Raw genomic sequence first — 26,648 nt, forward strand, 5'->3', positions numbered from 1 at the left:
GCCTGTGCAGCTACTAATGAGAGCTGCAAAAACCAGCAGGAATTTGTCTCCTCCTTTTTGAGACTAGTCAACGCAGAACACGAACGCAAGGTTTCACAACCTAGAGAGGAGACGGACGCTCAGCTACTGTCTCATCAAGGAGATAACTTCCAGTCCCAGGCTTCAGCAGAAAGGACTGGCTCATGCTACGCAACAGAAGAGGAGCTAAAGTTTGAATCCAGAGTGAATGGCTACCACCCCTGTAGTCAGGTTCTCGTAAGTCACCTTCTGGAAGCCCGCATCTTCAATCATCTCCTTGAACTCTTCCTAAAACACAAGAAAAGACTCATAGGAAGCTTAGGTTTCAGCTTTGGGGGCCTTTGTTGTAAGTCACAAAAGCTTTGTACCTGATTTGGGAACTTCCGGATACTTTCTACAAGGTACTGGTAGGACTTCCAGTCTCCTGCAATGACCTCACCAATAACAGGAATGACCTGGAAGCTGTACAGGTCATAAAGCCTGAAAAAAAAAAAAAAACGAAAAGGTTACTTACAGCAGGTTTATTTCCTGGCCTCTCCACCAGTAACAAAGAGAATGTGTGTGTGTGTGGGGGGGGGGGGGACTGAAGAAATGGCTCAGTAGTTAAAGAGTGCTTGCTGTAGCTAGATATGGTGGCACAGCGGCAGGCAGATGCATGTGTGTTCAAGGCAGCCTGATCTATAGAGTCATTCCAGGACAGGCAGGGCTACACAGAGAAACCTTTTCGTGAAAAAACAAAAAAGAAAGATGAGCTTGATCCCATCCCTTAATAGTAATCGGGAAGGTGTAAGCCAGGGGTCACTGACTCAGATGTCTACAGGGGTCAAGCAAGTACCTGAAACAAGGCAAGTAGGGCAAGAATAAGGCCAAGAAGCCATAGTGCATGACAAAGCACCAGACAACTGGAGCAGGCGGCTAACTCCACCTTTGATGCCTGCGTGAGGACGTCTGCTCTATCAAGTTTGTGACCTCTGGGCCAGAGAGATGGCTCAGAGGTTGAGGGCACCGTCTGCTCTTCCAGAGGTCCTGAGTTCAATTCCCGGCAACCACATGGTGGCTCACAACCATCTGTAATGAGATCTGGTGCCCTCGTCTGGCGTGCAGGTCTACATGGGGGCAGAGCATGGGTTTGAGATAGTCTCATTTCGTAGACTAGCCTGGCCTGGAACTCATTATATAGACCAGGTAAGTGCTGAACTTGAGGCGCTCCTTTTGCCTCAGCCTCCTGAGTGTTAGGATTACAGGTGTGCACCACTACCCTAGGCTATTAAATTTAAAAGACAAAAACGACAAAAACAAAATAAAACAAAACAAACTATAAGTCAAACAAAAAACGTGGACCAACTGGGCCTCTGGGTGCTAGCTGGGGTGTCTGGGTGCCAGCTGGGGCCTCTGGGTGCTAGCTGGGACTTTTCTGGCTTAAGCATTTTCCCTTTCTTTTTTTTTTTTTTTTTTTTTTTTTTTTGGTTTTTTGGTGTAGTCCTGGTTGTCCTAGACCCATTTTGTAGACCAGGCTGGCCTCGAACTCACAGCGATCCACCTGCCTCTGCCTCCTGAGGATTATTATTAAAGGAGTGCGCCACCGCGCTTGACATTTTCACTTAGGAGTGCGCCACCGCGCTTGACATTTTCACTTAGGACTCACTGACTTCTTCAGGTGCTTTGGGGCCTCTGAATTTACAAAGTCAGGTGCTTTGAGCTTACTGGCTCTTTTCTATCCATTTTGGGGTGGGGAACCTTTTGAGGGGCAAGCTGACAAAGCCCTGGTATAAGTGCTAACCTGGATATGAGGGGGTCATTCACTTGGCTAAACTCCAGGCAGAGAAACCGTCCTCCTGGCTTTAGGACTCGATGGGCTTCCTGAAGAGCCTGGGGAGAGTGAGAAGAAAAGCCTGAGCAGAGAGCTCCTGAGGTCCCAGAGGTGGAGGCTGGTTTAGGTCCTATGTACATTGTAAACATCCCCCGTTAACTCCCTTTCACATCCTTAGGAGTCACAAAGCAGTGGAGCAACCACGTTCCGAAGAAAGCTGCTGATACGGGCAGATGGGCCTTGATACGGGCAGATGGGCGCTGATACGGGCAGATGGGCACAGCCCCGTGAAGATAAAGTTCTGCGTTTTGGCTCAGAGTCACTTTAATGACTGTGACTCCTCCATTAAGTGATTTTTGTTTATAAACTTCTTACATGTGTGGGTGTTGTGCCTGCACGTATGTCTGTGTACCATATGTGTGCCCAATGCCAGTAGAGGCCAGAGAGGGCATCAGATCCCCTGGAACTGGAGTTAGAGGCAGGTGTGAGCTGCCATGTGGGTGCTGGAAATAGAGCCTGGGTCCTCTGAAAGATCAGCCACTGAGCCAGCTCTCCAGACCCCAACACAACAATTTCAATTGAAGGAAACTATTTGAGAGAAAATGACATGTATGTTGATAATTCATTTTATTCTTTTTTTTTTTTTTTTTTGTTTGTTTGTTTTTCGAGACAGGGTTTCTCTGTGTAGCCTTGACCATCCTGGACTCACTTTGTAGACCAGGCTGGCCTCGAACTCACAGCAATCCGCCTGCCTCTGCCTCCCGAGTGCTGGGATTAAAGGCATGCGCCACCACGCCCGGCTCATTTTATTCTTTTTTGTTTGTTGTTTCTTTTGTTGTTTTTTGAGACAGAGTTTCTCTGTGTAGCCTTGGCTGTCCTGGACTCACTTTGTAGACCAGGCTGGCCTTGAACTCACAGCGATCCATCTGTGGTGAGACTAAAGGTGGCACCACTATGGCTATGAGGTTTTTGTAGATTTTTTTTTTTTTTTGACAACATAGAGAAAAATCACCATAAAAGCCTGACCAATGGCCCAGGCCTGTAACCCCAGCTGCTTGGGAGACTGAACACAGAGGGTTGTAAGGCTCTACCCTTAGCTGCAACCCCAGTGCACATCTGGCCCTTTCCTAAGTATGTATTTATTTGAGACAAGGTCTCATTATGTAGTCCCAGCTGGCCTGGAACTCACTGTATAGACCAACTTAGCATCAACCTCACAGAGATCTGTCTACCCTTGCGTCCTGACTTTAAAGTCAAAATTGCAATGTACTGGATGTGAGGAACCACCATAGTTGCAGCACTCTGTGAAGAGCAGGCGTGCAAGGCCAGCACTGTGGGAGGAGAAGCAGAGGAGCAGGCGTGCAAGGCCAGCACCAACTACTTACTGAATTCAGGATGCTCTGGGTCCTGTCTCAGAAAAGCCATGGCAGTGTAACGAGGGAAAGTTAGCATTAAAAAGAAAGGAAATTAGGACCAAGAGATGGTTCAGTAGGTAATGTGCTTGCCGCACAAACCTAGTGTTCTGAGGTAGGGTCCCCAGGAGAGGCAGAGATGGGGATTCTCGGGTCACTAGCTGCTGATTAAGCGGAAAGCAGTGGGCTACCTGGTGAGGTGTAAGGCTTGTCTCAAAAAATCAGGTGGAGGGGACATTGAGAAGGATGCTGAGCAGGGAAAGGAGCAAGCCTGGTAACCTTCAGTTGGATCTCTAGACCCCAAATAAGGGTTATCCTGTGCCTGTATATGTGTGCCATGGTGTGTTACCCCACCCTGTTTCTCTCTCTCTTTCTCTCTCACACACTCACACTCACACAATCACTCCACAGCTGGCCATGACAGTGGCACAGGCTTGAAATCTCAGTACTCAGTGAAGGCAGAAGTAGAAATAACTCAAGTCTGAGGCCAGACTGGGCCCTGTCACATCTTGCACAACAGTAACATCTAGCCTGTGGTCGCTGTTCTCCTTGCACTGCCATGTGGCTGAGGATGGTCTTGCAGTCCTCATCTTCCTGCATGGAAAGCAAGCACTCTACTGGGGGCATCTCCCCACCTCTCCGACGCACTGGGCTACAGGCACAGGCCACCATGCCTGACTGTAACAGACACACTAAAGACGCATGAAACATCTTTACAAAGATGCACGAGCACCTGGGGACTGTGCGGGAGAGGGAGCACGGTGGCTGGAGGTCGGGGGGGGGGGGGGGGGGGGGGGAGCTCTCACTGACACAGTCTTGAACCTGACGCTATTCAGAAGGTGTGTCATTTTAGTCGTGCTTCCTTGTCTTTGACAGATAGTCTTGCCCTTGCCCCTGGCTGTGAGCCGAGAGCTAACTCAGAACGTGGCCTCCTGTGGCCTTGAACGTGCAATGCTCCTTCTGCTTCTGCCTCCTGAGTGCTGGGTCACAGGCGGGAGCACAGCAACTAGCAAAAACAGGTTTCAGTAAGAACAATTACAAACTGTGTACAGGTGCAGGAGGGCCCTAAGAAGCAAGCTACCCAGTGCGCTGCTGGCTGCCCAGCACAGTCAGTGGCTGGGGAACCATCTGAAGCAGCCCCATATCCCACACCTGGGACTAGAATAAAAACATGTTCCCATAAGATTTCTGAGTTTTTTCAAAGAAACCAAAGTTCTCACGATGTACAGCAGTTGGTTCTTTCCTTCTGCCTTGTTGTCCTGGGGGTTGAACTCAGCTTGTTTGGTTTAATAGCAAGTGTATCTATCTACCCTGTCCTTTCTCTTTCTCTTTTTGTTGTTTTTCAAGGGTTTCTCTGTGTATCCCTGGTTTTCCTGGAGCTCACACTGTAGACCAGGCTGGCTTCAAACTCATGTAGATCCCTCTGCCTCTGCCTCCTGAGTGCTGGGATTAAAGGTGTGCACCAACACTGACCAGCTAACCTGTACTTTCCATCTTGGTTTCCAAAGTAATAGAGGGAAAGAGGTGACAGAGAGAGGGGAAAGTCAGGGAGAGGAAAAAAAACATAGGGAGGGAGAGAAGGGGGGAAAAAGGAGAGAAGCCTTAGGGAAACACTAGACAGGTTCCCACAGGCTCCACCTAAAGGTCCACAGGCCCTCTCAACAGTGTCACCGTTGGGTCTTTTGGAGAATATTACCTATATTCAAACCAGAGCACCAGAGCACTCAAAGGACATTGCACCAAAAAGTAGAGGAGTCCGGTAGTGGCAGCCCACCCACGGAGTCCAGCAGTGGCAGCCCACCCACTGGCAGCCTCCCAGTACTTCAGACAGCCTCTGGTGGGTAAGGAGCTGAAGTCCTATCAAAAAGAGCACCCTTTGCCAGGTGTGGTGGCACACGCCTTTAATCCCAGCACTCGGGAGGCAGAGGCAGGCGGATCGCTGTGAATTCAAGGCCAGTCTGGTCTATAAAGCGAGTCCAGGACAGCCAAGGATACACAGAGAAACCCTGTCTCGAAAAACCGAAAAAGAAACACTTAAGAAGAGCATCCTTCTCTGGGCTGGTGTCTTCTTGTGGTGGGCAGGACACGAGTAGGCAGAATACTGTATAAATCATAAATAAATCTCTAAAAAAAAAAAAAAAAAAGAGCACCCTTCTCACAGCCAGGCGTGGTGGTGCACGCCTTTAATCCCAGCACATGGGAGGCAGAGGCAGGTGAGTCCAGGACAGCTAAGGCTACATAGAGAAACCCTGTCTTGCTGCAGAGGAGCGATAGTGCTCCCTTCTGCCCACAGAGCACCTGTGTGCCATTTTCTGATTGTGTCTTTGGCCTGCAAACTCACACAGCTTCCCAGGAGGAAACAGGAAGTGCCTTGGCAGGTCCAAGCATACAGAACAATGCAGTGCTGACCTCAGCAACTGAGAGCTGTGCTGGGAGTCTGCCTGGGGGGGGCAGGGGGAGAAGAGAGAGAGAGAGAGGAAGAAGAAGCAGGAGGAGAAGAAAGGAGGAAGAAGAAACCCCCTGGGGTGGGAGAGATGGATCAGTGCTGAAAACACTTACTGCTCATACAGACAGGGGACCCAGGTTCAAGTCCCTAGCACCCACATGAGATGTTTTCTAACTGCCTGTAACTCCAGCTCCAGAGGATCCAATACCCTCTGGCCTCCAGGGCACCTGCATACACATGATGCACACGGACTCACACAGGCACACATACATCAATATATGTAAAAGAGGAGAGGACTGTGGAGATAGCTCAGTGGGGAAGAAAGAGCACTTGCTGTGGAAGTAAGACCTAAATTCAAATCCTTAGCACCTATGTAGACGCCATGCTGCATAGGGCCAGCATACCAGCATGCGCACGCCCATGCGTGTGTGTGCGCGCGCGCGCATATGTGTGCACACATACACACACACACACAGACTGAGGAGGAGGAGGAGGAGGAGGAAACCTCTATGCTTAAAGTAGTCACTCCTCTTAAGTACTGGGCCCAAAAAAGAATCATCTTGCCTCAGTCGGGGCATGTCCGCTCCAGGGGAACCTTTACCCTCAGGTCCCCGAAGCTGACCACACAGCTTTGCATACCCGGTCAATGTGTGTGACGTTCCGGATCCCAAACGCAATGGTGTAAACATCGAATCTGTCGTCATCAAAGGGCAGCTCCTCGGCGTCTCCCAGTACCCATGCCAGTCCTAGAAGACAGAAGCGGCTCTGGGTGTAAGTCTAGCCGGCTGTTTCCCATGCACCAGAGCAGTGAATCTGAGGATTCTGTGGGAGGTCAAATAAAAATGTGTGTACCCCAGGCACCACGTGTGTGGCTTGTGGTGGAGACGGTCCAATGACAGAGCCCAGGATGCCAAGTTTCAGGAATGTCAGAATTGAAGTGAGAGAAAACCCAAGACCTGTTTGGTGTTGTGGAGACCATGGGCTTGGGAGTCACCTCCTTCTCCACTGCAGGCCTCCAATTTTGAGTTACCTGGGGACAGGCTACCTGCCAGCATGTTCTCCCTCTCAGTGCTGGAGAGCAAACTCTGGCACTCTGGGCTCTGGGCTAGCAGTTAGGCCTACCCAAACAGGTGCTGCATAGGTGGCCTTGTGGCGGAGCCCAGGCCCTAAGGTGTGAAGACCTCAAGCCAGAGCCTCACAAAATTGTGCCACGGAGGACACTCCCAGCCCTGGGATACATTCTTGAATATTCCTGGTTTCAGGTGTTTGTTTGTTTTGTTTTGGTTTTTTTGTTTTTCGAGACAGGGCTTCTCTGTGTAGTCTTTGCTGTCCTGGACTCACTTTGTAGACCAGGCTGGCCTCGAACTCACAATGATCTACCTGCCTGTTCCTCCCGAGTGCTGGGATTAAAGGCATGTGCCACCATGCCCAGCTGCTTTGTTTGTTTTTTTGAGACAGGGTTTCTCTGTGTAACCCTGGCTGTCTTGGATTTGATTTGTAGAACAGGCTGGCCTCGAACTCACAGCTATCCTGCCTGCCTCTGCATCCCGAGTGCTGGGATTACAGGTGTGAGCCACCATGCCTAGCTTTGGTTTCAGTTTTTTATTTACTTACATGTTTGGACACCACGCATGTACTTAGAGAACAAACACATATGCAAGCAAATCATAATTATTATAAAATAAAATATACCCTTAAAAAAGAAAATATGGTGGGGTAGTGGTGGCGCACTCCTGTAATCCTAACACTAATGCAGGCAGAGGCATAGACAGACACAAAATGGGCAAATTAACTTAAAGGACCCCAATACTGTCACATACATGTTACAGGAGGCTACTGTTTGGACTCTTGCAACAGGTCCCAGAAGACTAGACTGGAAGTCACAGTGGAATTCTCATGCTCAGTTCCTACATCCAAGTGGAAGGCAACCTGTGAAGCCGGAGACCTGAGGACCCCAGCGCTTCCTCCAATATCGCCAGAAACACGGCTGCTAACCAGGCACGCCCATCTGAGCTCATGTGCAAGAACAGCAACTCACAAAAGCTGATCAGCCTTCTGTCTCCTCTAATCTTTATCTTCCCCCACCACCACCTGTGGGCGCTGGAGAGATGGTTCAGTGGTTAAGAGCAGTGGCGGCTCTTCCAGAAGACCCAGGTTCAGTTCCCAGCACCCACATGGCTGCTCACAACTGTCTGTAACTTCTGTTCCAGGAGATCTAGCACCTCCACAGACATACATGAAGACAAAACCCCAATGTATATAAGACAAAAATAAATAAATAGAGCTGGGTGATGGCACATGTCTTTAATCCCAGCACTCAGGGAGCAGAGGCAGGCGGGTCTCTGTGAGTTTGAAGCCAGTCTGGTCTACAAAGTGAATCCAGGACAGCCAAGGCTACACAGAGAAACCCTATCTTGAAAAGAAAAAAGAAATCAACTAATCTAATCAATCAAAGCTCCTTTGTTTGGTCACTGAAGCTCTTCTTTCTTCTTTCTCCTCCTCCTCCTCCTCCTCCTCCTCCTCCTCCTCCTCCTCCTCCTCTTCTTCTTCTTCTTCTTCTTCTTCTTCTTCTTCTTCTGAGACAGGGTCATATTGTGTAGTTTTGGCTAGTCTGGAACTTGCTTTGTAGTCCAGGCTGGCTTTGAACTCACAGAGCCCCACCTGCCTCTGCCTCCTGAGTGCTCTGATCACAACAGCACACCACCACACTTCTATCAGGAGCCATGTTAGAGTCTGTCTAGCTGTCTAGATGTTGGATAATATTAGCAAAAGACAGATCCAACCATGTAGCTCAAAGGTTTGGTTTTGTTTACTGTTTTTTCGAGACAGGGTCTCTCCGTGTAGTCCTGGCTATCCTGGACTCACTTTGTAGACCAGGCTGGCCTCGAACTCATAGCAATCCGCCTGCCTCTGCCTCCTGAGTGCTGGGATTAAAAGCATGCGCCACCACGCCCAGCTTGTCTGTTTGTTCTTTAGTGTGTACATTGTGTGCCTGAGTGGATGTAAGCGCACCACACCTGAAGAGGAGCCCACAGAGGTCGGAGCAGGTGCTGGAGGCCCTGAAACTGCAGCTTGAGGGGGTGATACGCTGCCATTTGGGTGCTGGGAAGCCACCCCAAGAGCAGTGCACTCTCAGCCGCTGAGCCATCTCCAGACCCAGCTTAAAGACTGCAAGCGGCTTTAGTTTTCCTTCCATAATCAGCAAGCAGAGGTAGGACTGATTACGAGGAACGCAAGGCCAGCCTCACCAGCCAGCCTAGGAAATGTGACATCCTGTCTCAAACAACAACAAATTCCTAAGCAGATTCATAGCTACACTATGGAAGAGACGGTTCTAGAAATGGAACTTTACCTATCATTTCACTGTCTGTTCTCCATTCCTGGTGGCTGAGTAGCTGAGAAGGGAAATACACTTGGCAGTGGGAGTGAGACACAGTGCCTTTGTCTAGTGATGCCTTCTGACCAGTGTGGAGGGCTGACAAAGAGTTCTTCATCATGAAGGCCAAGTGGGCTGCACTTCATCTAGGCAGCTCCTTCTTGGTGTATGAGGAGGAGGAAGAGAAAAGAACTAAAATAGCCAGTGGGGGAGGGGGAGCGAGCAATGCTGACGTTGCCCAGGGACACTGAGTTGTGTCCCTGTCTCTCTGCTGTGCCCCTGTCTCTCTACTGTGCCTCTGTCTCTCTCTCTGCTGTGCCCGTCTCTCTCTCTGCTGTGCCCCTGTCTCTCTCTCTCTTTCTCTCTGCTGTGGCCCTGTCTCTCTCTCTCTCTTTCTCTCTGCTGTGGCCCTGTCTCTCTCTCTGCTGTGCCCCTGTCTCTCTCTCTCTTTCTCTCTGCTGTGCCCCTGTCTCTCTACTGTGCCTCTGTCTCTCTCTCTGCTGTGCCCCTGTCTCTCTCTGCTGTGCCCCTGTCTCTCTCTCTCTTTCTCTCTGCTGTGGCCCTGTCTCTCTCTCTCTCTTTCTCTCTGCTGTGGCCCTGTCTCTCTCTCTGCTGTGGCCCTGTCTCTCTCTCTCTCTTTCTCTCTGCTGTGCCCCTGTCTCTCTCTGCTGTGCCCCTGTCTCTCTCTCTGCTGTGCCCCTGTCTCTCTCTCTCTCTCTCTTTCTCTCTGCTGTGGCCCTGTCTCTCTCTCTGCTGTGCCCCTGTCTCTCTCTCTGCTGTGGCTCTGCTGTGTCCTGTCTCTCTGGCTGCCTACACTGCCTTGCCGGTATGGAAGAGTCAGCCAGCAGCTGGAAAGCAGCGTCAAGAGGGCAAGACATTCGGCATCATTAGTGAACTTGCAAATATCAAGGGGAAGCTTTTGTTGTAGCTTGTTTAAGATGGTCTCACTACATAGCCTAGGCTAGCTTGGAACTCGCGATGTAGACAAGGCTGGCCTCAAATTCACAAAGATCTACCTGCTTTTACCTCTCAAGTTCTGGGATTAAATGTATGTACCAGCACACCTGGCTAAGGCAAGTATTTTTGTTTTGTTTTGTTTGTGAAGATTTATTTATTTTATTTATTGCATATGAGTGCTTTATCTGCAGAAGAGGGCATCAGATTACATTATAGGTGGCTGTGAGCCACCATGTGGTTGCTGGGAATTGAACTCAGGACCTCTGGAAGAGCAGGCGGCACTCTTAACCACTAAGCCATCTCTAGCCCTAGGGCAAGTACTTTGAAATATTCAATGGCCAGATGTAAAATCAGTGGTAGCACAGCCAGCATGTGCAAAAAGCTGGGTTCAACCCCCAGTGCTGGAAAAATATTTAAAAAGAAAGAAAAAGAGCCAGATGTGGTGGCACACACCTTTAATCTCAGTACTTGGGAGACAGAGGCAGGTGGATTGCTGTGAGTTCAAAGCCAGCCTGGTCTACAAAGTGAGTCTAGGACAGCCAAGGCTACACAGAGAAACCTTCACACACACACACACACACACACACACACACACACACACACACACAATCCTGTCTCAAAACACAACAACAAAACAACTTGAAAAAGAATATTCTTAGGGTTCGCTGGGTAAAAGTGATCGCTGCCAACCCTAATGACACTGAGTCCAGTGCCCAGGATCAACATAATGAAAGGAGAGAACCAATTCCCTCCACAGGAGTACTGTGGTACCAGCATAATTCCCTTAACAGCCATATAAATAAAAACCACAATTAAACTGGGTATAGTGGTGCCTTTAATCCCAGCACTCAGATCTCTGTGAGTTGGAAGCCAGCATGGTCTTCAGAGGGAGTCCAGGTCAGACAAGGCTACATAGAGAAACCCTGTCTCGAAGAAAGAAAACAAAAAACAAAAAAACAAAAACAAAAGCCAACAACAAACAAACCATAATTAAATATGGCTGGAGAGATGGCTCAGCAGTTAAGGGCACTGGCTGCTCTCCCAGAGGACCTGAGTTTGAGTCCCAGCACCCAGTTGGCTCACAGCCACTCACAACTCCAGTCTAGGAGATCTGATGTTCTCTTCTGGACTCCGAAGGGACCAGGCACCCTCATGCTGTAGAGACACATATGCAAGCTAAACACCTATTTACATTAAAGAACAATTACAACAAAAAAAGATCCTTAAGCTCTGTGGGCCACACAAGACTGTCTCTCAAGCTTAGCATTTTGCTCAAATTCTGAAGCAGACTAAGGAGCTGTCCTCAGCTCCCGTAGTGAGAGTTCTGGTTTCTTTGAAAACCCAGTTATGGCCGGGTGGTGGTGGTGGCGGCACATGCCTTTAATCCTAGCACTTGGAAGGCAGAGGCAGGCGGATTGCCGTGTGTTTGAGGCCAGCCTGGTGTACAAAGCAAGTCCAGGACAGTCAAGGATACACAGAAAGACCCTGTCTCGAAAAACAAAAACAAAAAGAAAAGAAAACCCAGTTGTTATGAGAACATGCTTTGGTTTTTAATCCCAGGTGTGGGGTGTGGTGCAGCTTCACACTGTCCACAGTGGCTGACTAGGACTGTCCTGCTCATGGAGCCGTGTGCCTTTTACCAGCTGCAGGCAGTTTACGTTTGCAAGTCTGGGGGCTCTGGAGGGGGGATAAATAGGAGAGCCCTAAGGGGCCTGTGAAGGCTGCAGCTCCCCTGACGCTGCTGGTTCCTGTTGCTGTGGTTTTGCCAAGTGGTCTACAAAGGGAGTCCAGGACAGCCAAAAAAAAAAAAAAAAAAAAAGTTGAAAGGGAGGCAGAAGTATAAAAACTCAATAAAGGCCTTTAATCCCAGCACTCGGGAGGCAGAGGCAGGTGGATCACTGTGAGTTTGGGGCCAGCCTGGTGTACAAAGTGAGTCCAGGACAGCCAAAGCTACACAGAGAAACCCTGTTTCAAAACAAACAAACAGACAGACAGACAAACAAACAAACAAAAAAACCTCAATAAAATAGACACCCCCCCACCCCCCCCACCCCCGCAAAACAAAACCAAAGTGCCTCCAAGCCTCTGCTGACTGATCACACTTCCAGAAGCGGCACCACTAAACAGTTTAGCATTTGATGTGCACCGCCTTACTTTATACACACGCCTGTGCCCACTGAGGGACTCACCAGCTGTGTATCCTTGGTCCAAGGCTTTCTGCTTTCCGACCTTGAGCATCTCCCTGTTGATGTCACAGACAGTGACAAATGAACCACCCAAGGGATCCTCTTCACTCTGGTACTTTTGGGCAATTTCTTCCCAGGATAAATTTTGCTGAGCCCTTAACTGTCTCCTCTGTTTCTGCTGATGCTGTGCCTGAACATAACTGAGGAACCGGAATGCAATGTCGCCTGTGGGCAGCCAACAGAAGGAAAGATCAGCAAACAAAGCCAAGCAAACAGCATCCCAAGGCCCAGAGACGGGCTGTGTGTGAGAACACATGTTCCTACTTCTTTCGACAGAAAGTGGGTCCCTTCTTCCACCCCCCAAGAAGGTGTGTCTATGTTGTCTAGGCTGGCCTCAACTCCTGACCCTGCTGCTACGGTCTCCTGAGCCGGGGGCTATAGATGCATGCTCCCATTCCTGTTGAAGCAAGCTCAGTTGGGAGAGTGCTTGCCTAGCATACTCATGGCTCGAGCTCCGTGCCTAGCATGGCGTACACCAGGCACGGCGTACACCAGGCATACACCAGGCACGGCGTACACCAGGCACGGCAGTGCCTGAGATCCCAGCTCCTGGGGTGGAGGAAAGAACCCTGGGTCACTCACAGCTACATAATGAGTTTGAAGGCAGCGCATGATCCCTCTGGGGGGAAAAAAGAAAAAAGCACATGCCTATAACCCACGGCTTGGGGGCAGGTGGATCTTTGTGTTAAAGGCCTGCCTGATCTACACAGCAACTTAGGATGACACCGTCTCTGGACACCAAGAGGGAAATACACTTTCACACAAGCAGTAAAAGATGGCTGTGTATGTGCAGGCTTTGACTCTGCAGGATGAACTACGTAGGGATCACTGTGCAGCGAGGCCTGTCACACCCACAGGCTGTCATCATGTCCTAACCAACCCAGTGTAGCTGGCATCTTGCTTGGCATCTGTGGCTGCTGTGCTTTGCTGCTGTGTGGTGCTTGACATCAACCTACAATTTGTAGCATGAGCCCAGGCGAGTGCTCCTCCACTGAGCAGCACCTCCGCCAAGCACGCATCCTATTACTGTTGGTGTTGTGTCGTTGTGTGTTTGAGATGGGAGCCCATGCAGCCCAGGCTGTGCTCAAGGTTGCTATGTGGCAAAGGATGACAATTTCTATCCCTTTGGCCTCCACCTTCTGAAGGTTAGGACTGTAAGTGTGTACCTCAGGCGGCAGTGGCGCACGCCTTTAATCCCAGCACTTGGAGGCAGAAGCAGGTGGATCTCTGTGAGTTTGAGGTCAGCCTGGTGTTCAGAGTGAGTTCCAGGACAGCCAGGGCTACACAGAATATGTCCTGTCTTGAATACACACTCTCAACCACTGAGCCATCTCTCCACCTTCTAGTTCTTTGGTTTGAGACAGGGTCTTGATCTGTAGCCTATGCTGGCCTCACATTCACTATGGAATCCAGGCTGGCTTTGAGTTTACTTGGATCCTCCTGCCTCAGCCTCCCAAATGCCAGGATTAAAGTCTTCCTTGACACATACTTTCTTTTTTTCTTTTTTTGGTTTTTCAAGACAAGGTTTCTCTGTGTAGCCTTGGCTGGCCTCGAACTCACAGTGATCCGCCTGCCTCTGCCTCCCGAGTGCTGGGATTAAAGGCATGCGCCACCACGCCTGGCACGACACATACTTTCTTAATACTTAATACCGGGGTACTTAGTATGCAACAGAAAACAAAGGTCTACAATATGCTTTCATGCCTGATGTGGGGGTAGATTAGGCAGGAAGGTGGCCTAAATAGATTATGTCCTAAATAGCTTATGTAATGTAAGAAAAGGCTTCTCTCCAAACAGAAGGAAAGAAGATTAAAGGCCGGACAGAAGACAGACAGGCTGGGGCAAAGCTCCATGACACAGCACGGATCCACAGTGTATGTGAAGCCCTGGGTTTATTCCCCAGCATGGAGGAGAAAACAAACAAACAACAACAACAACAAAACAAGCTGGGCATGGTGCCCTAGCCTCTAATACCAGCTGTTGGAGGCAGAGGCAGGAGTTTCAAGGGTAATTTAGATTGTTACGCGGTGAGTTTAAGGCCAGCCAAGGCCAAACAGTCTCAAACACCAAAAAACAACAATGAAAACAGATAAAGCAATCATTCAGAAGATGAAATGTCAGAAAAACATGGGCCTTTTATCTTGTAAAATGCTGTTGGAAAGGGCTAGGCACACCAGGCGTGGTGGCGCACACCTTTGATCCCAACAGTTGGGAGGCAGAGGCAGGTGGATCACTGTGAGTTCGAGGCCAGCCTGGTCTACAAAATGAGTTCCAGGATAGCCAGGAATACATAGAGAAACCCTGTCTCGAAAACAAAAACCAAAAAAGAAAAAGAAAAGTCCCAGGTGCAAAGCTGCTCTGGACTAACGTGTTTACCTCTCCAGAAGTTAGATGCGCACTGGTCTAAGGGTGGGCGGGGCAACCACTTTAACAGCAGGCCGATCCCAGGCAAGGCATTCTTTACCTGTGCCTCCAGCCACATCGAGCAGCTGGGTACCGGTCAGCGGGTGCATTTTCCTGATGAGCAGATCCTTCCACGCGCGATGGATGCCAAGACTCATCATGTCGTTCATGACGTCATACTTCTTGGCCACGCTCTCAAAAACCTGGTAGACTGTAGGGCAGCACACCATGATCAGCAGGATTCATCTGGGGGAAATGTAAATGAAAGGACAAAGGGACGACGCCTTCCCTCTTCAAAGCGCCTGTCTTTGCAAGGTGATGCTAAGCCATAATGCCCGAGGCCCAAGATACATCCTAACGTTACGTTTTCCGGTCTCATGGTGCTGGAGACTTGTATTTTCTACACAAGAACCCTATCACAGAGGGACTTCCTCAGCCCTCAACATGACCTTGTATCAAAAGGCTAAAAAGTCAGGCTGGGCTGGACGTGGTGGTGCACACCTTTAATCTCAGCATGTGGAAGGCAGAGGCAGGCAGATCGATGTGAGTTCAAGGCCAGCCTGGTCTACAGAGTAAGTTTCAGGGCAGCCAAGGCTAAAGAGAGAAACCCTGTCTCGGAAAAACCACACACACACACACACACACACAAAAGTCAGGCTGGGCATGGTGGCACATGCCTGTAGTCCCAGCACTTGGGAGGCAGAAGCAAACAGATATCTGTGAGTTTAAAGCCAGCCTGGTCTACAGAGTGAGTTTCAGCACAGCCAAGGCTACACAGAGAGACCCTGTCTAAAAAAGAAAAGAAAAGAAGAGGTATGTGTCATAATCGGTGACCAGTGATGTCATCGACTTTATAGACTTATGTGTGCCGTCACAGATCAGTTATTCAGTTCACACTCAGGTCGGCGCACGATACTCCTGTTTACTTGTCTCTTGGTTCTACATGTGAGTCCAGGAGGTTTCATTATAGCCTGTGGTTCTCAGCTACCTAATGCCTTGACCCTTTGGTAGTTCTTCACGCTGTGGTGACCCCAAGCATAAAATTGCTTTTATTGCTACTTTATAACTAATTTTGCTACTGTAATGAATCATAATGTAAACATCTGTGTTTTTCTGATGCTCTTAGGTAAGCCCTCTGAAAGGCTGGCTCGACCCTCAAAGGGGTCAAAGGTTGTGCTATTATAGACAATTGTGAACAATCATGTAAGGGCTAGGAACTAAACTGGGTCCTTAAGTGCTTTTATCTGCTAAGCCATCTCTGCAGCCTTTGTTTTTTGTTTTGTTTTTTGTTTGTGAGGAAGGGTTTTGATATGTAGCCCAGCACATCTAGAACTAGTGATGCTGGGATTACATCTATCTAATTTTTTTTGTGTGTGTGTGTATATATATTTCTTTTTTTTTCTTCTGAGACAGGGTTTCTCTGTATAGCCCTGGCTGTTCTGGAACTCCCTTTGTAGACCAGAGGTCCGCCTGCCTCTGCCTCCCTGGGATTAAAAGTGTGCACCACCGTGCCTGGCTCATATATATATATATATATATATATATTTTTTTTTTTTTTTTTTTTCAAGACAGGGTCTCATTATGCAACTCTGGCTGTCCTGGAACTCACTATGTAGACCAGGCTGTCCTGAAACTCACAGCAATCTGCCTGCTTCTGCCTTCCCGAGTGCTGGGATTGAAAGTGTGTGCCACCACCATCACTGCCTGGCTGCACTTTTGTATTTATCTCTGTAGAGGCAGTATCTCTCAATATCTGAGGCTGGCTTCAAATTCACAGCATCACAGAGAACCACCTTGCACTTCTAATCCTCCTGCATCTACCTCTTAAATGCTGGGATCACAAGTTTACACCACCACACACAATTTACGTGGTGCTGGGGATTGAACCGAGCCACAGTAGTGAGAGGCAAGCACTCTACCGACTGAAATACACTCCTAGCCCCTGGCTACCATTTTAAATTGTGAAATTCTTGATGAACCTTAACTATTTCCTAAGAAAAGGATTAACAGTAATCACTAGTGGGAAACTGAAGAGAGAAATGGGGGGAGGGGAGGGAAATGACTACACAACGCCGCCCGGCATACAACAACCTCCAGTTGATAAGAGTTAAGGGTCATGTGGTGCTGAAGAGGGGGCAAGCTGGGCGTGGTGGCGGACACCTTAAATCCCAGCACTCAAGAGGCAGAGGCAGGTGAATTTCTGTGAGTTAGAGCACAGCTTGGCCTACAAATCAAGCTCCAGGACAGACAAGGTTACACAGCGAGTCAGACTGACACACACACAGAGACACACACACAGACACACAGACACACACACACACACAGAGAGAGAGAGAGAGAGAGAGAGAGAGAGAGAGAGAGAGAGAGACAGACAGACAGACAGACAGACAGACACCCGCCCGGCACACACGGCTGTGTAGCCGGGTATAGCGACACACACACACACACACACACACACACACGGCTGCGTATCAAAACGCTTACAATGTGAGTTACAAAAAAAATGAGATTGGAAAGGGAAGCTGGGTCTGGGAAGGGAGTACTCCTCGGAAGTCAGGACTGTAGGACTACAGGGATCACAGCTCCAGGGCTAACAGGCCATTAAATAAACCCTTAGATGGGTAAAGGAAACCAAATCGATGACCGACAGGTCCCTCCATCCGCCCTCTCGCCCTGTCACCTTTGCCTCCTTTCTCCTCCTCCGACACACTCTCAAACCCGAAGTGCGTTTCCGTGGCTCGCTTCTCTTGGGACAAGGACCGTGCACTCAGTGTGGCTCTGGACCAGGATCTGAGAAACCCAGGGAACCTGCAGTCTCCCGTTGCCCGCGGCCACCCTCGGTTGCAGTAGCGCCAAAGAACATAGCTCCTGGGGGCCGCCATCTTGATATCCCGGCGACCGAGGGCGGGGGGTGGGGGTGTGGAGAACGTCGGGGTGCGTCACCAGCCGGGAGACGGCTGCTGGCAAGGGACAACATTAATGGAGCATACCGGGAAACGCCTGTTGTTGAAGGACTCACGTTTGGTTTAGGATTTGAAAACCTGAAAAGCCTTTCCTGTGTTCCCTCACTGAATTTAGAGTTCATCAAGAATAAGCAGAGCTCGGAGTGAGGCCATATTTCCATCCTGCCAGCCCTTGGTATTACTCCCGTGCAGGAGTGCTCCACCGCGCCCTGCAACTTTTGTTTTTCTGGTGCAGAATCTGGGTGAAATTGAAGCATGTTGTGGTTAAAAGACCACGATTACGTGATTTAAAAAAAAAAAAAAGTTTTATTTTGCACATATAAAATTGTGTGTTTTGTGGGGGTAGGTATGTGTGAGTGCAAGTGCTTGTGGAGTACAGAGGTGTCAGATATTTTAAAGCTGTCGTTGTGTGGAGGTTGAGCCTAGTGATTTAGGTGCTGGTGATATATGCACTACAATGATCCAACAGTGTCTCATGTGATTTCCTTTTTTTTTTTTTTTTTTTTTAAGATAGGGTTTCTCTGTGTAATCTTGGCTGACCTGGACTCACTTTTGTAGACTATGCTGGCCTCGAACTTATGGAGATCCAGCTGCCTCTACCTCCTGAGTGCTGGGATTAAAGGCGTGCGCCAGCTGTGATTTACTTTTTAAACTCTGGAACTAATTTACATCATCCAAAGTGGGTTTGAACTCATAATATTCCTGGTTCAGTTCCATCCTGAGGACACAAACCTGTATTACTCCCACTCATTTTTATGTGGCTTTTGGAATCGAATGCAGGTCCTTACATATGTTTGAACATGTTGTGCCACTGAACTCTATCCTAGTGCTTTTTAAAATGTATTTAATTCTTGTTTGTCTGTTTGTTTTTCTAGACAGGGCTTCTCTGTGTGTAGCCCTGGCTGTCCTGGAACTAGCTTTGTAGCCAGGCTGGCCTTGAACTCACAAAGATCTGTCTGCTCTACCTCTTGAGTGCTAGGATAAATTTTTTTTTTGTTTTGTTTTTTTTGTTTTTCGAGACAGGGTTTCTCTGTGTAGCTTTGGCCATCCCGGACTCACTTTGTAGACCAGGCTGGCCTCGAACTCACAGTGATCCGCCTGCCTCTGCCTCCCGAATGCTGGGATTAAAGGCGTGTGCCACCACGCCCGGTATAAATATTTTTAAATTTTCATTATTTGTGCCTTCTTTTTTTTCAAGATAGAGTTTCCCTGTGTAGCTTTGGCTGTCCTAGACTCGCTTATTTGTGTCTTTTTGATGTGTGTGTATGCACATACCAAGGTCCTTTTGTGGAGGTCAGCAGATGGCTTTTAGGGGTCAGCTCTCCATGGCTCTGGGAATTGAACTCACATCCTCAGGCTTGAAAGGCAAGCACTGTGGCCTACTGAACCATCTTGCCAGCTCTTATCTTTTATTTTGAGATAAAGTTTCACTAAGTTGCCAAAGCCTTGAACTCACTTTGTCACCTAGAATGGCTTTGAACTTTTGATCTTTCACCAGGCGGTGGTGGTGCACACCTTTAATCCCAGCACTTGGGAGGCAGAGGCAGGCAGAACTCTGGAAGTTCGAGGCCAGCCTGGTCTACAAATCGAGTTCCAGATAGTCAAGGCTACAAAGAGCCTTGTAAAAACAAAAAACAAAATAAAACAAACAAAAAACCTTTTGATCTTCCATCTTAATTTTTGTGTGTGGAAAAGATAATGTATTACAAACCATCTTGTGCAAAAGCAAGGATAGAAGTTGCTGAGTTTTGCTTGAATTTCTATTTCTGTTTTAATTCCTTTTTTTAAATGTATATTTTCTGTAAATATTCCACAAGCAGAAAGGGTGAAGGATCCTAAGAAACTGATTTGCAATGAAAAGTCTCTTCCTGGTTTTATATAGCCTGACAGATGGACACTACTGCACTGAGATTCTCCTTTTCTCTCTTCCATTTTTATGAATGACAGAAGGAAGATTTTATGTTTAAAAATAAGATATAAGGGCTGGAGAGACGGCTCAGCAGTTGGGAGCATTGACTGTTCTTCCAGAGGACCTAGGTTCAATTCCCAGCACCCACATGGCAGCTCACAACTGTCTGTAACTCCAAAAATCTGACACCCACAGACATACAATGCACATAAAATAAAAATAAATTATTTAAAAAAAGATATAAAATGATAAGATAATAAGATACCAGGCAACAGATACTGGATTATATGAGGTTTTATTAAGTGAGTATGGGGAGAGAAAGAAAGGGGGCAGGAAGGGGTACCCCAGAGAGAGAGAGACAGGGAGAGGGAGGAGTACCCCCGAGAGAGACAGAGACAGGGAAGGGGGGGAGAAAGGGAGTCAGGGAGTAAGAGAGGGAGGACGAGGTAGGTCTGTCCTTTTTTACTGGGCAAGGCCACGCCCCTGTGTCAGCTGGGCAGTGACATCAGAGGTAATCAGACTGATGCAGAATCCTAACATTCCTCCCTTTTCTTTTAATTAAAATTGAGGAACGATGATTGTTTTTATGTGAGGCAACTTAAAGTATATAAATGTAGGTTCATTGGGAGCAGCTTTTGGCTGCCACGTAAGGGGGAAGAGAGAAAAAAGCAAAAGCAACAAAATGTCCAGATTATACAGTGAAGGGGAAGGAAAAGCTCTTTTCTGGAAGGTCAGGGTAGAGGCAGGCTGTGTCAGCCATGTCCTGCAGCAGGTAGGGAGCGAGGGGTGCTGGGGGAACCTGGAGCTTTGTGTCCCAGGCCTGGAGCACAGCATTTCAGCAAATGGATTAGGGATAAAGTGCGAAGTAATGGTCTTAACTACTTCCTGCTGACAGGAGGGCGGCGAGAGGGAGTTTAAAGGCTGAAATGTTGGCCAGGTTCCAGAAGAACAGGCTGTTGATTTGCTGTCCGGGGTCTGAGAACATCTGCAGCTGGGGAGGGCAGTGCAGGTCCAGCTGGGAGCACCTGTGGGCAGCTGCTTTGACCATGTCCTGGATGTAGGCAGTCTGGCAGGATACTGGAACATATATGTGGGCAGAAGGCAAAGTTAGTTAGGTTAGGGAGAAAATTCTCTTTACGCGTACATTTGAAACTCTTGGGAGAGCAAAAAGAAAAAAGCTTGAAAATAAGGAAAGAGACAATGTTTGAAAATTTGGTGAGAACACAAATTTTATGTTTAATAATAAAAAATAAGGCAATAAGAGAATAAGATGTCAGGCAACAGATATTAAATTACATGAGGTTTATTAAATGATCGTGGGGAGAGAAGGAAAGGGGGGAGGGGTACCCCAGAGAGAGAGAGAGAGAGACAGAGACAGTGGGGTTGGAGAGAGAGAGAGAGAGAGAGAGAGAGAGAGAGAGAGAGAGAGAGAGAGAGAGAGAGGTTAAGAAAGAGGGGTGAGGTGGAGGTGAGTATGTCCTTTTATATACCTCTGGGCAGGGCCACGCCCCCATGGCAGGTAGGCAGTGACATCACAGGGAGGCCGACTGAAGCAGAGTCTTAACAGAAATTATTCCTCCACACACTTAGAATATGATAATAAAGAACCAGAGATTTTTCAAATAAGAGTCTGATTCCTGTTTTATGATTTTTGTTTTTTGTTTTTTGAGGGGGTGGAGGGGTTGTCTCACTATGTATCACCAGCTGACCTAAAATTTAGGAAAAATCTATCTGACTGCCTCAATATGTATTTTTACTTTTTTTGTTTGTTTGTTTTGTTTTTCTTTTTTTTTTTTTTTTTTTTTTTTTTTTTTTTTTTTTGGTTTTTTGAGACAGGGTCTCTCTGTGTTAGCCTTGGCCGTCCTGGACTCACTTTGTAGACCAGGCTGGCCTCGAACTCACAGCGATCCGCCTGCCTCTGCCTCCCGAGTGCTGGGATTAAAGGCGTGCGCCACCACGCCCGGCTTTTGTTTTGTTTTTCGAGACAGGGTTTCTCTGTGTAGCCTTGGCTGTCCTGGACTCACTTTGTAGACCAGGCTGGCCTCAAACTCACAGAGATCCACTTGCCTCTGCCTCCCGAGTGCTGGGATTAAAGGCGTGTGCCACCACACCCAGCTCTGTATTTTCACTATTTATAACTTATTTGCATGTGTGTGTCCCTGTGTGTGGGTCTGTGCACATGAAGCAGGTGCCTCTACAGACTAAGAGGGCATTGTTTGGCCCAGAGCTGGAGCCCAAGTGTTTGTGAGCTGTCTAACACTTGGTCCTCTGGAAGAACAGCTAAGCCTCTTAAATTCTGAGCCATATCCGGCCTCTGACCCACACATGCTTGTTCTCCCCCGCCATGATACTGGGGATCAAATCCGCTTTGCCCATGAAGGACTATCCCACTAAGCTATACTGTCTGCTTTTATTTGCTTTCTCTTATACTAGACACGGTCTCACTATGTGGCACAGGCTAGCCTTACGCTTTGTATTTCCGGTCTCTGTTTCTTGAATATTAGGACTACAGGCACGTGCCACTCTGGCTCTCATCCCTTCACAATTGCTAAAATCTCACTCATTAGCTGAGGGAGTAGCTCAGCTGGGTGTAGCGGCGCACCCCTGTCATCCCAGCACTCGGGAGGCAGAGGCAGGTGGATCACTGTGAGTTCGAGGCCAGCCTGGTCTACAAAGTGAGTCCAGGACAGCCAAGATAACACAGAGAAACCCTGTCTCAGAAAACCAAAACCAACCAACCAACCAACCAAACAAAAACCCACTGGTCCTTCTGTGTGTCACGTGGGAGCATCATAAGTCCTCCATACCCCTCACAACCATTTGTGCTTTTCTATTGAAAGCCTCTGCTTGACCAGCATTCCTTACTTAACTGTATTTTGTTTCTTTTTATTGATTTTTGCATATGAATGTGCATGCATACATGTACGAACGTTTTCACACGTGTGTGTGTGTGTGTGTGTGTGTGTGTGTGTGTGTGTGTGTGTAGTTCTGAGGCTGACGTTGAGTGCACACGTTCTTTTAACGGAACCAGGGTCTCTAGGTGGAGTCACCCTTTTCCTCATCTCTTTCTCCTGTGCACGAGAATTGCAGCGGGCCATTGCTTTCTTCTCGGCTTTCTAGGAACTTTTGTGTAGTGTACGGGTGTTTTGCCTGTGCGTATGCCTGTGCACCATGTGTTTGCTTGGTACCTTGGGAGGCCAGACATCCATCCATCTTAGGGGGGTAAATGCCAGCACTTGGGAGGCAGAGACAGGAAGATCTGTGAATTTGAAGCCTGCCTGGTCCGCATACTGAGTTGTGGTCCAATTAGGACTACACGTAGTGAAACATTGTCTCAAAAAAGAAGGAAGGGAGGAGGGAGAAGGAAGGAAGGAAAGGGGAAGAGAAAAAACGTTGGTAGGAACAGTCTTACAGTGGGGCCTCCTCTAGGACCCGGATGTAGGTGAAAACTACACTTCCCAGAGAGCGTCACTTCCACTCGGCGACTATATAAATAGTCCATCCGGGTTCTTTGAGATGCTGTTTGGCGACTCGTCGCCATTCCCGGAGCAGCTCGGCCTCGGCCCAGAGGCGAGTGTCGGTCGCTGTGTCGGAGACCCCGGTCCCCGGCACCGAGACAGCCAGCCCTCTCTCCTGCCCCGCGGCGGGAGAGCGTGTCCGGCCGGCCGGCGGGGCTCGCGACCCTCCCGCGCCTCCCCTTCCCCCCGTAGCCTCCGCCCCGCCAGGCCCGGCCCGGACCTCCGAGCCCCGGCCTCCTCCTCCTCCTCCTCTCCGGTCACCGCCGCCGCTGGGCCCCGCAGCCCCACCTGTCGCTTCTCCTTCCATTTCGAGAAGCTGAGGAAGGAAACAAGGAAAAATGTCGCCATGAAGGCCGAGAACCGCTGCCGCCGCCGACCCCCGCCGGCCCTGAACGCCATGAGCCTGGGTCCCCGCCGCGCCCGCTCCGCTCCGACCGCCGTCGCCGCCGAGGCCCCCTTTGATGCCGCAGAGCTCCCCCAGCGCCGCCGCCACCGCCTCCGACATGGACAAGAACAGCGGCTCCAACAGCTCCTCCGCCTCCTCGGGCAGCAGCAAAGGGCAACAGCCGCCCCGCTCCGCCTCGGCGGGGCCGGCCGGCGAGTCTAAACCCAAGAGCGGTAAGGGCAGGCGCCGGTCGGGGTCTGCTGGGTCACCTGGCGGGCGTGGGGCGGGGGACAGACGACCCTGCCTCCCCTTGTCGTGTGCCATCCGGCGTTTACGATTGCGCCGAAGCGCGCTGCGTGGTTAATTTAGGCCCTTGCATTCATATTCAAAACAGCTGGCTGTAATAGGCGCCATTCTTCGCCCCATTCCGAGATTTGGAAAGGGTTTTATGGTCGTCCAGGTGACAGGTACCTCACAGCAGGCCGTAAGACCTGGTTTGTGTGACTCATCAGTCCGCGCTCTAAAACCATTGTATTTGTTTTGTTTTGTTTTGTTTTTTTTTATCATTTCATGTTGGATTAGCCTTGGGCAGCATTCAAGTGTAAGTAAAATAGGGTGGGTGAGGCCCGAGGATTTTCACATTTAAATCTGGCACCACATCCTGCCCTCTGTTTAAGAGGGATGGCATTGCTCGCTGTGATGGTTAAGGCATGCAGACGCCGCATTCGGGTTTTTTAGGCCCAGTCCTTGAGTTTGCAGTAGCTGTGAAAGAGGAGGTGGTCTGCACTGCTGAGCAAACGAGCTAAGTGTTGAGAGTGCTTGCCAGCTATTCGCACCAGAAATACTACGCCTGTTTGTGTGTGGTAGGTTATCGGTGTTTTGCTTTGGGGGGCGTGGGATGTCGTGTGTGCCCCCGGGCTTCCGTAGTGTTGCTGTAACCGAGCCGATAGTAGCTACTACTCACTGACTATTCACGAAGTACAGGGCTAAGTGCCTTTGTGTGTCATCAAGGTGGAGTTGGTCCTTCTCAGAGAATAAACTGAGACTGTGGATTGTTAGAAATTGGCAGAATTCCTAGTCCCGCATCCTCCCATCTTGTTTCTGAGCTGTGTACAAACCTTTGTTCTCTTTTATACTTTCATCATATTGGCAGTATTAGCAATGTGGGGTGTGTATGTGTGTTTATTTTTGAGATTGTAAATTATTTACAACCTTTCTCCTTCCCTTTCCTCCCTCCAAAGCTTCCCATATAACCCTCCTCCCATGTCCCTCAAACTCATGTCCTTTTTTTATTAATATTTTCTGCATACATGAATGTATTTGTATATTCATATCAGCAAACATACCGGATCAGATGGGGAGAAAGTGTAGAGGCCTCAACCCTGCAGGAAGCACTAGGGCAACTTAGTAAAGCCGGGCGTGGGAGGGAAGACCTTCCCCAGGGAACGGCACACCAATTGGTTTTCCAGTGCCAAACCGTCAGCCCTGGCTGCACACACATGCAGGTGGCTTTCTGTGGGCTCAGCAGTGTGTTCTGAGAGTATGTGTGGGTAACACATGGGAGAGAGTAGTTAACGGGGGGGGGGGGGGGGGGGGGGGGGGGGGTCAGTGGGAGAGAGCCTGCCTGGAAAGTGTAAGGCCCTGAGCTTGATCCTTAGCACACCCCTCCCCCAGGTATAATTAAGTGTACAAGCATTAAAACAAAACAAAATAAAACCAGAATTGTAAGGCTTACTGACTTTTAGAGTTTGTCCCCAGGATATAACAAACTCCATTGCCAGGTACACATGAGGACTTGTGGAAACTGCCTGTTGTCACTGCGATACACCAACGCTTTACTGTCTCAGCAGGTATTAGTGTAACTTTTTAGGCCAAGTCTGTAATTGTGTAAACTAATTGTGGAATTTTGCACATGTGTAGCTTTATCATAAATCTTGCTTCTTGGTTGTTCTTAGACTTAGTTCAGAAAGGTCCAAGTGTTTCTCAAAGTAATTGATGACTAGCTTTGTACCCTGCTTGCAGATGTGATGGTAAGTTTTGATTCTCCAAGAATTCTCAGCTAGTTTTTAAGGGCCCTACTCAAGTAGCTACATTACCTTCATGCACGAGTCAGCTGTAATAATGCTTTGTTTATTGTTCAGTGAGCAGTAGGCCAAACAAAACAACAGGGAAGCAGAGAGGGTTCAGTGAGATGGCTCAGTGTGAAAGCTGTAGAGGTGGGAAGAAAGACCCGGCCCACTCTCCACCCGTTTACCCTGAGTACACATGATAATGATACATTTAAAAAAGGAGCCAGGTGAGGTGATGCACGCCTGTAATCCCAGCACTCGGGAGGCAGAGGCAGGTGGATCACTGTGAGTTTGAGGCCAGCCTGGTCTACAAAGTGAGTCCAGGACAGCCAGGGCTGCACAGAGAAACCCTGTCTCGAAGAAAAAAAGAAAGAAAGAAAGAAAGAAAGAAAGAAAGAAAGAAAGAGCGAGCGAGCTCTAAGTGAAGGTGAGTGTGGTGGTCACAGCCTGTAATTGCAGCTCTGAAGCAGAGATCATGAGTCTGATGCGACCCTGGGCTAAAGAGCAGGTCCCAGGGCAGCCTGGCTACATAGTACGACCCCTGTCTCCACGCAAAGTGAGAGAACATTGCAGCTGAGAGCTTTGCTGCTGAAGCTCGTGTTCACAACTGGTGTGCTGACTTCTAGGTGTGCACTGACCCATGGAAGTTATTGGAGAGTCTCACCCGCTGACTCATCGCGGGATGCACTCAGTTCTGTTGGAGATTGTTGAAAGGGCTCTTCTTGAATTTCAGAGTCCTGACCTGAAGAATGAGAGTGTGAAACGATTCACTTTCACTTTGTTTTTTCAGCACAGAGAAAAACCTTCAAAATTTACTTGGTTTCTAGAGACTGAACCAAGTCCCACTCTGCCTTGAACTCCCGATGCCCTGCCCCCCCTTCCATGCGCTGGGTTCTCAGTGTGCATCACCACCGCTGTTCATTTCCTTTATTGTCTCTCCCTGCCCCATATCAAAGAGCTTGGTGTCTGTTGGTGTAAGTTGTAGGCAGTCGCTTGCTTTCTAACTACATGAACTGCGGCTAGCAGACACTCGTCACTGGTATGCTACAGTAGGGAGTGACTACAGGAGTCCTTGAGGCCTTGGCCAGCTGCTTCACACACTTACAGAACATCCCTTTTCTGGCTGTGTTTCTACA

At 48.9% G+C, this 26,648-nt stretch overlaps 2 protein-coding genes across 3 annotated transcripts in view; one reads left to right on the forward strand and one right to left on the reverse strand.

Moving 5' to 3' along the window:
• Nucleotides 1-250: 250 nt before the first annotated feature.
• Nucleotides 251-17,573, reverse strand: Coq5 (coenzyme Q5, methyltransferase). Its single transcript, XM_051161648.1, has 6 exons — nucleotides 17,349-17,573; nucleotides 14,730-14,879; nucleotides 12,209-12,430; nucleotides 6,326-6,432; nucleotides 1,799-1,887; nucleotides 251-498 (listed from the first exon to the last, which is right to left on the reverse strand). The coding sequence occupies exons 1-6, from the start codon at nucleotides 17,548-17,550 to the stop codon at nucleotides 288-290; spliced, it is 981 nt and encodes a 326-aa protein (XP_051017605.1). The 5' UTR covers nucleotides 17,551-17,573; the 3' UTR covers nucleotides 251-287.
• Nucleotides 17,574-23,072: 5,499 nt separating this feature from the next.
• The window catches only part of Rnf10 (ring finger protein 10), a 41,325-nt gene continuing 37,749 nt past the window's right edge, over nucleotides 23,073-26,648 (forward strand). For both annotated transcript variants that reach the window (XM_051161670.1, XM_051161669.1), the window contains exon 1: nucleotides 23,073-23,676. In XM_051161670.1, coding sequence (XP_051017627.1) covers nucleotides 23,520-23,676 — 157 coding nt within the window. In that variant the 5' untranslated portion in view covers nucleotides 23,073-23,519. The remainder of the gene's footprint in view (nucleotides 23,677-26,648) is intronic.

The sequence above is a fragment of the Acomys russatus genome, chromosome 19 (assembly GCF_903995435.1).
Source record: "Acomys russatus chromosome 19, mAcoRus1.1, whole genome shotgun sequence".
NCBI classification, from domain to species: domain Eukaryota; kingdom Metazoa; phylum Chordata; class Mammalia; order Rodentia; family Muridae; genus Acomys; species Acomys russatus.

Bases quoted from the DNA above. Each gene is read 5' to 3' on its own strand.
- Coq5 (XM_051161648.1), bottom strand. From the start codon at position 17,550: ATGGCGGCCCCCAGGAGCTATGTTCTTTGGCGCTACTGCAACCGAGGG. The intron at 14,880-17,348 runs GTGACAGGGCGA...GCTGCCCTACAG, and splicing joins GGAGGAGAAAGGAGGCAAAG to TCTACCAGGTTTTTGAGAGC. The intron at 6,433-12,208 runs GTGAGTCCCTCA...TCTGTCTTCTAG, and splicing joins GGACCAAGGATACACAGCTG to GACTGGCATGGGTACTGGGA.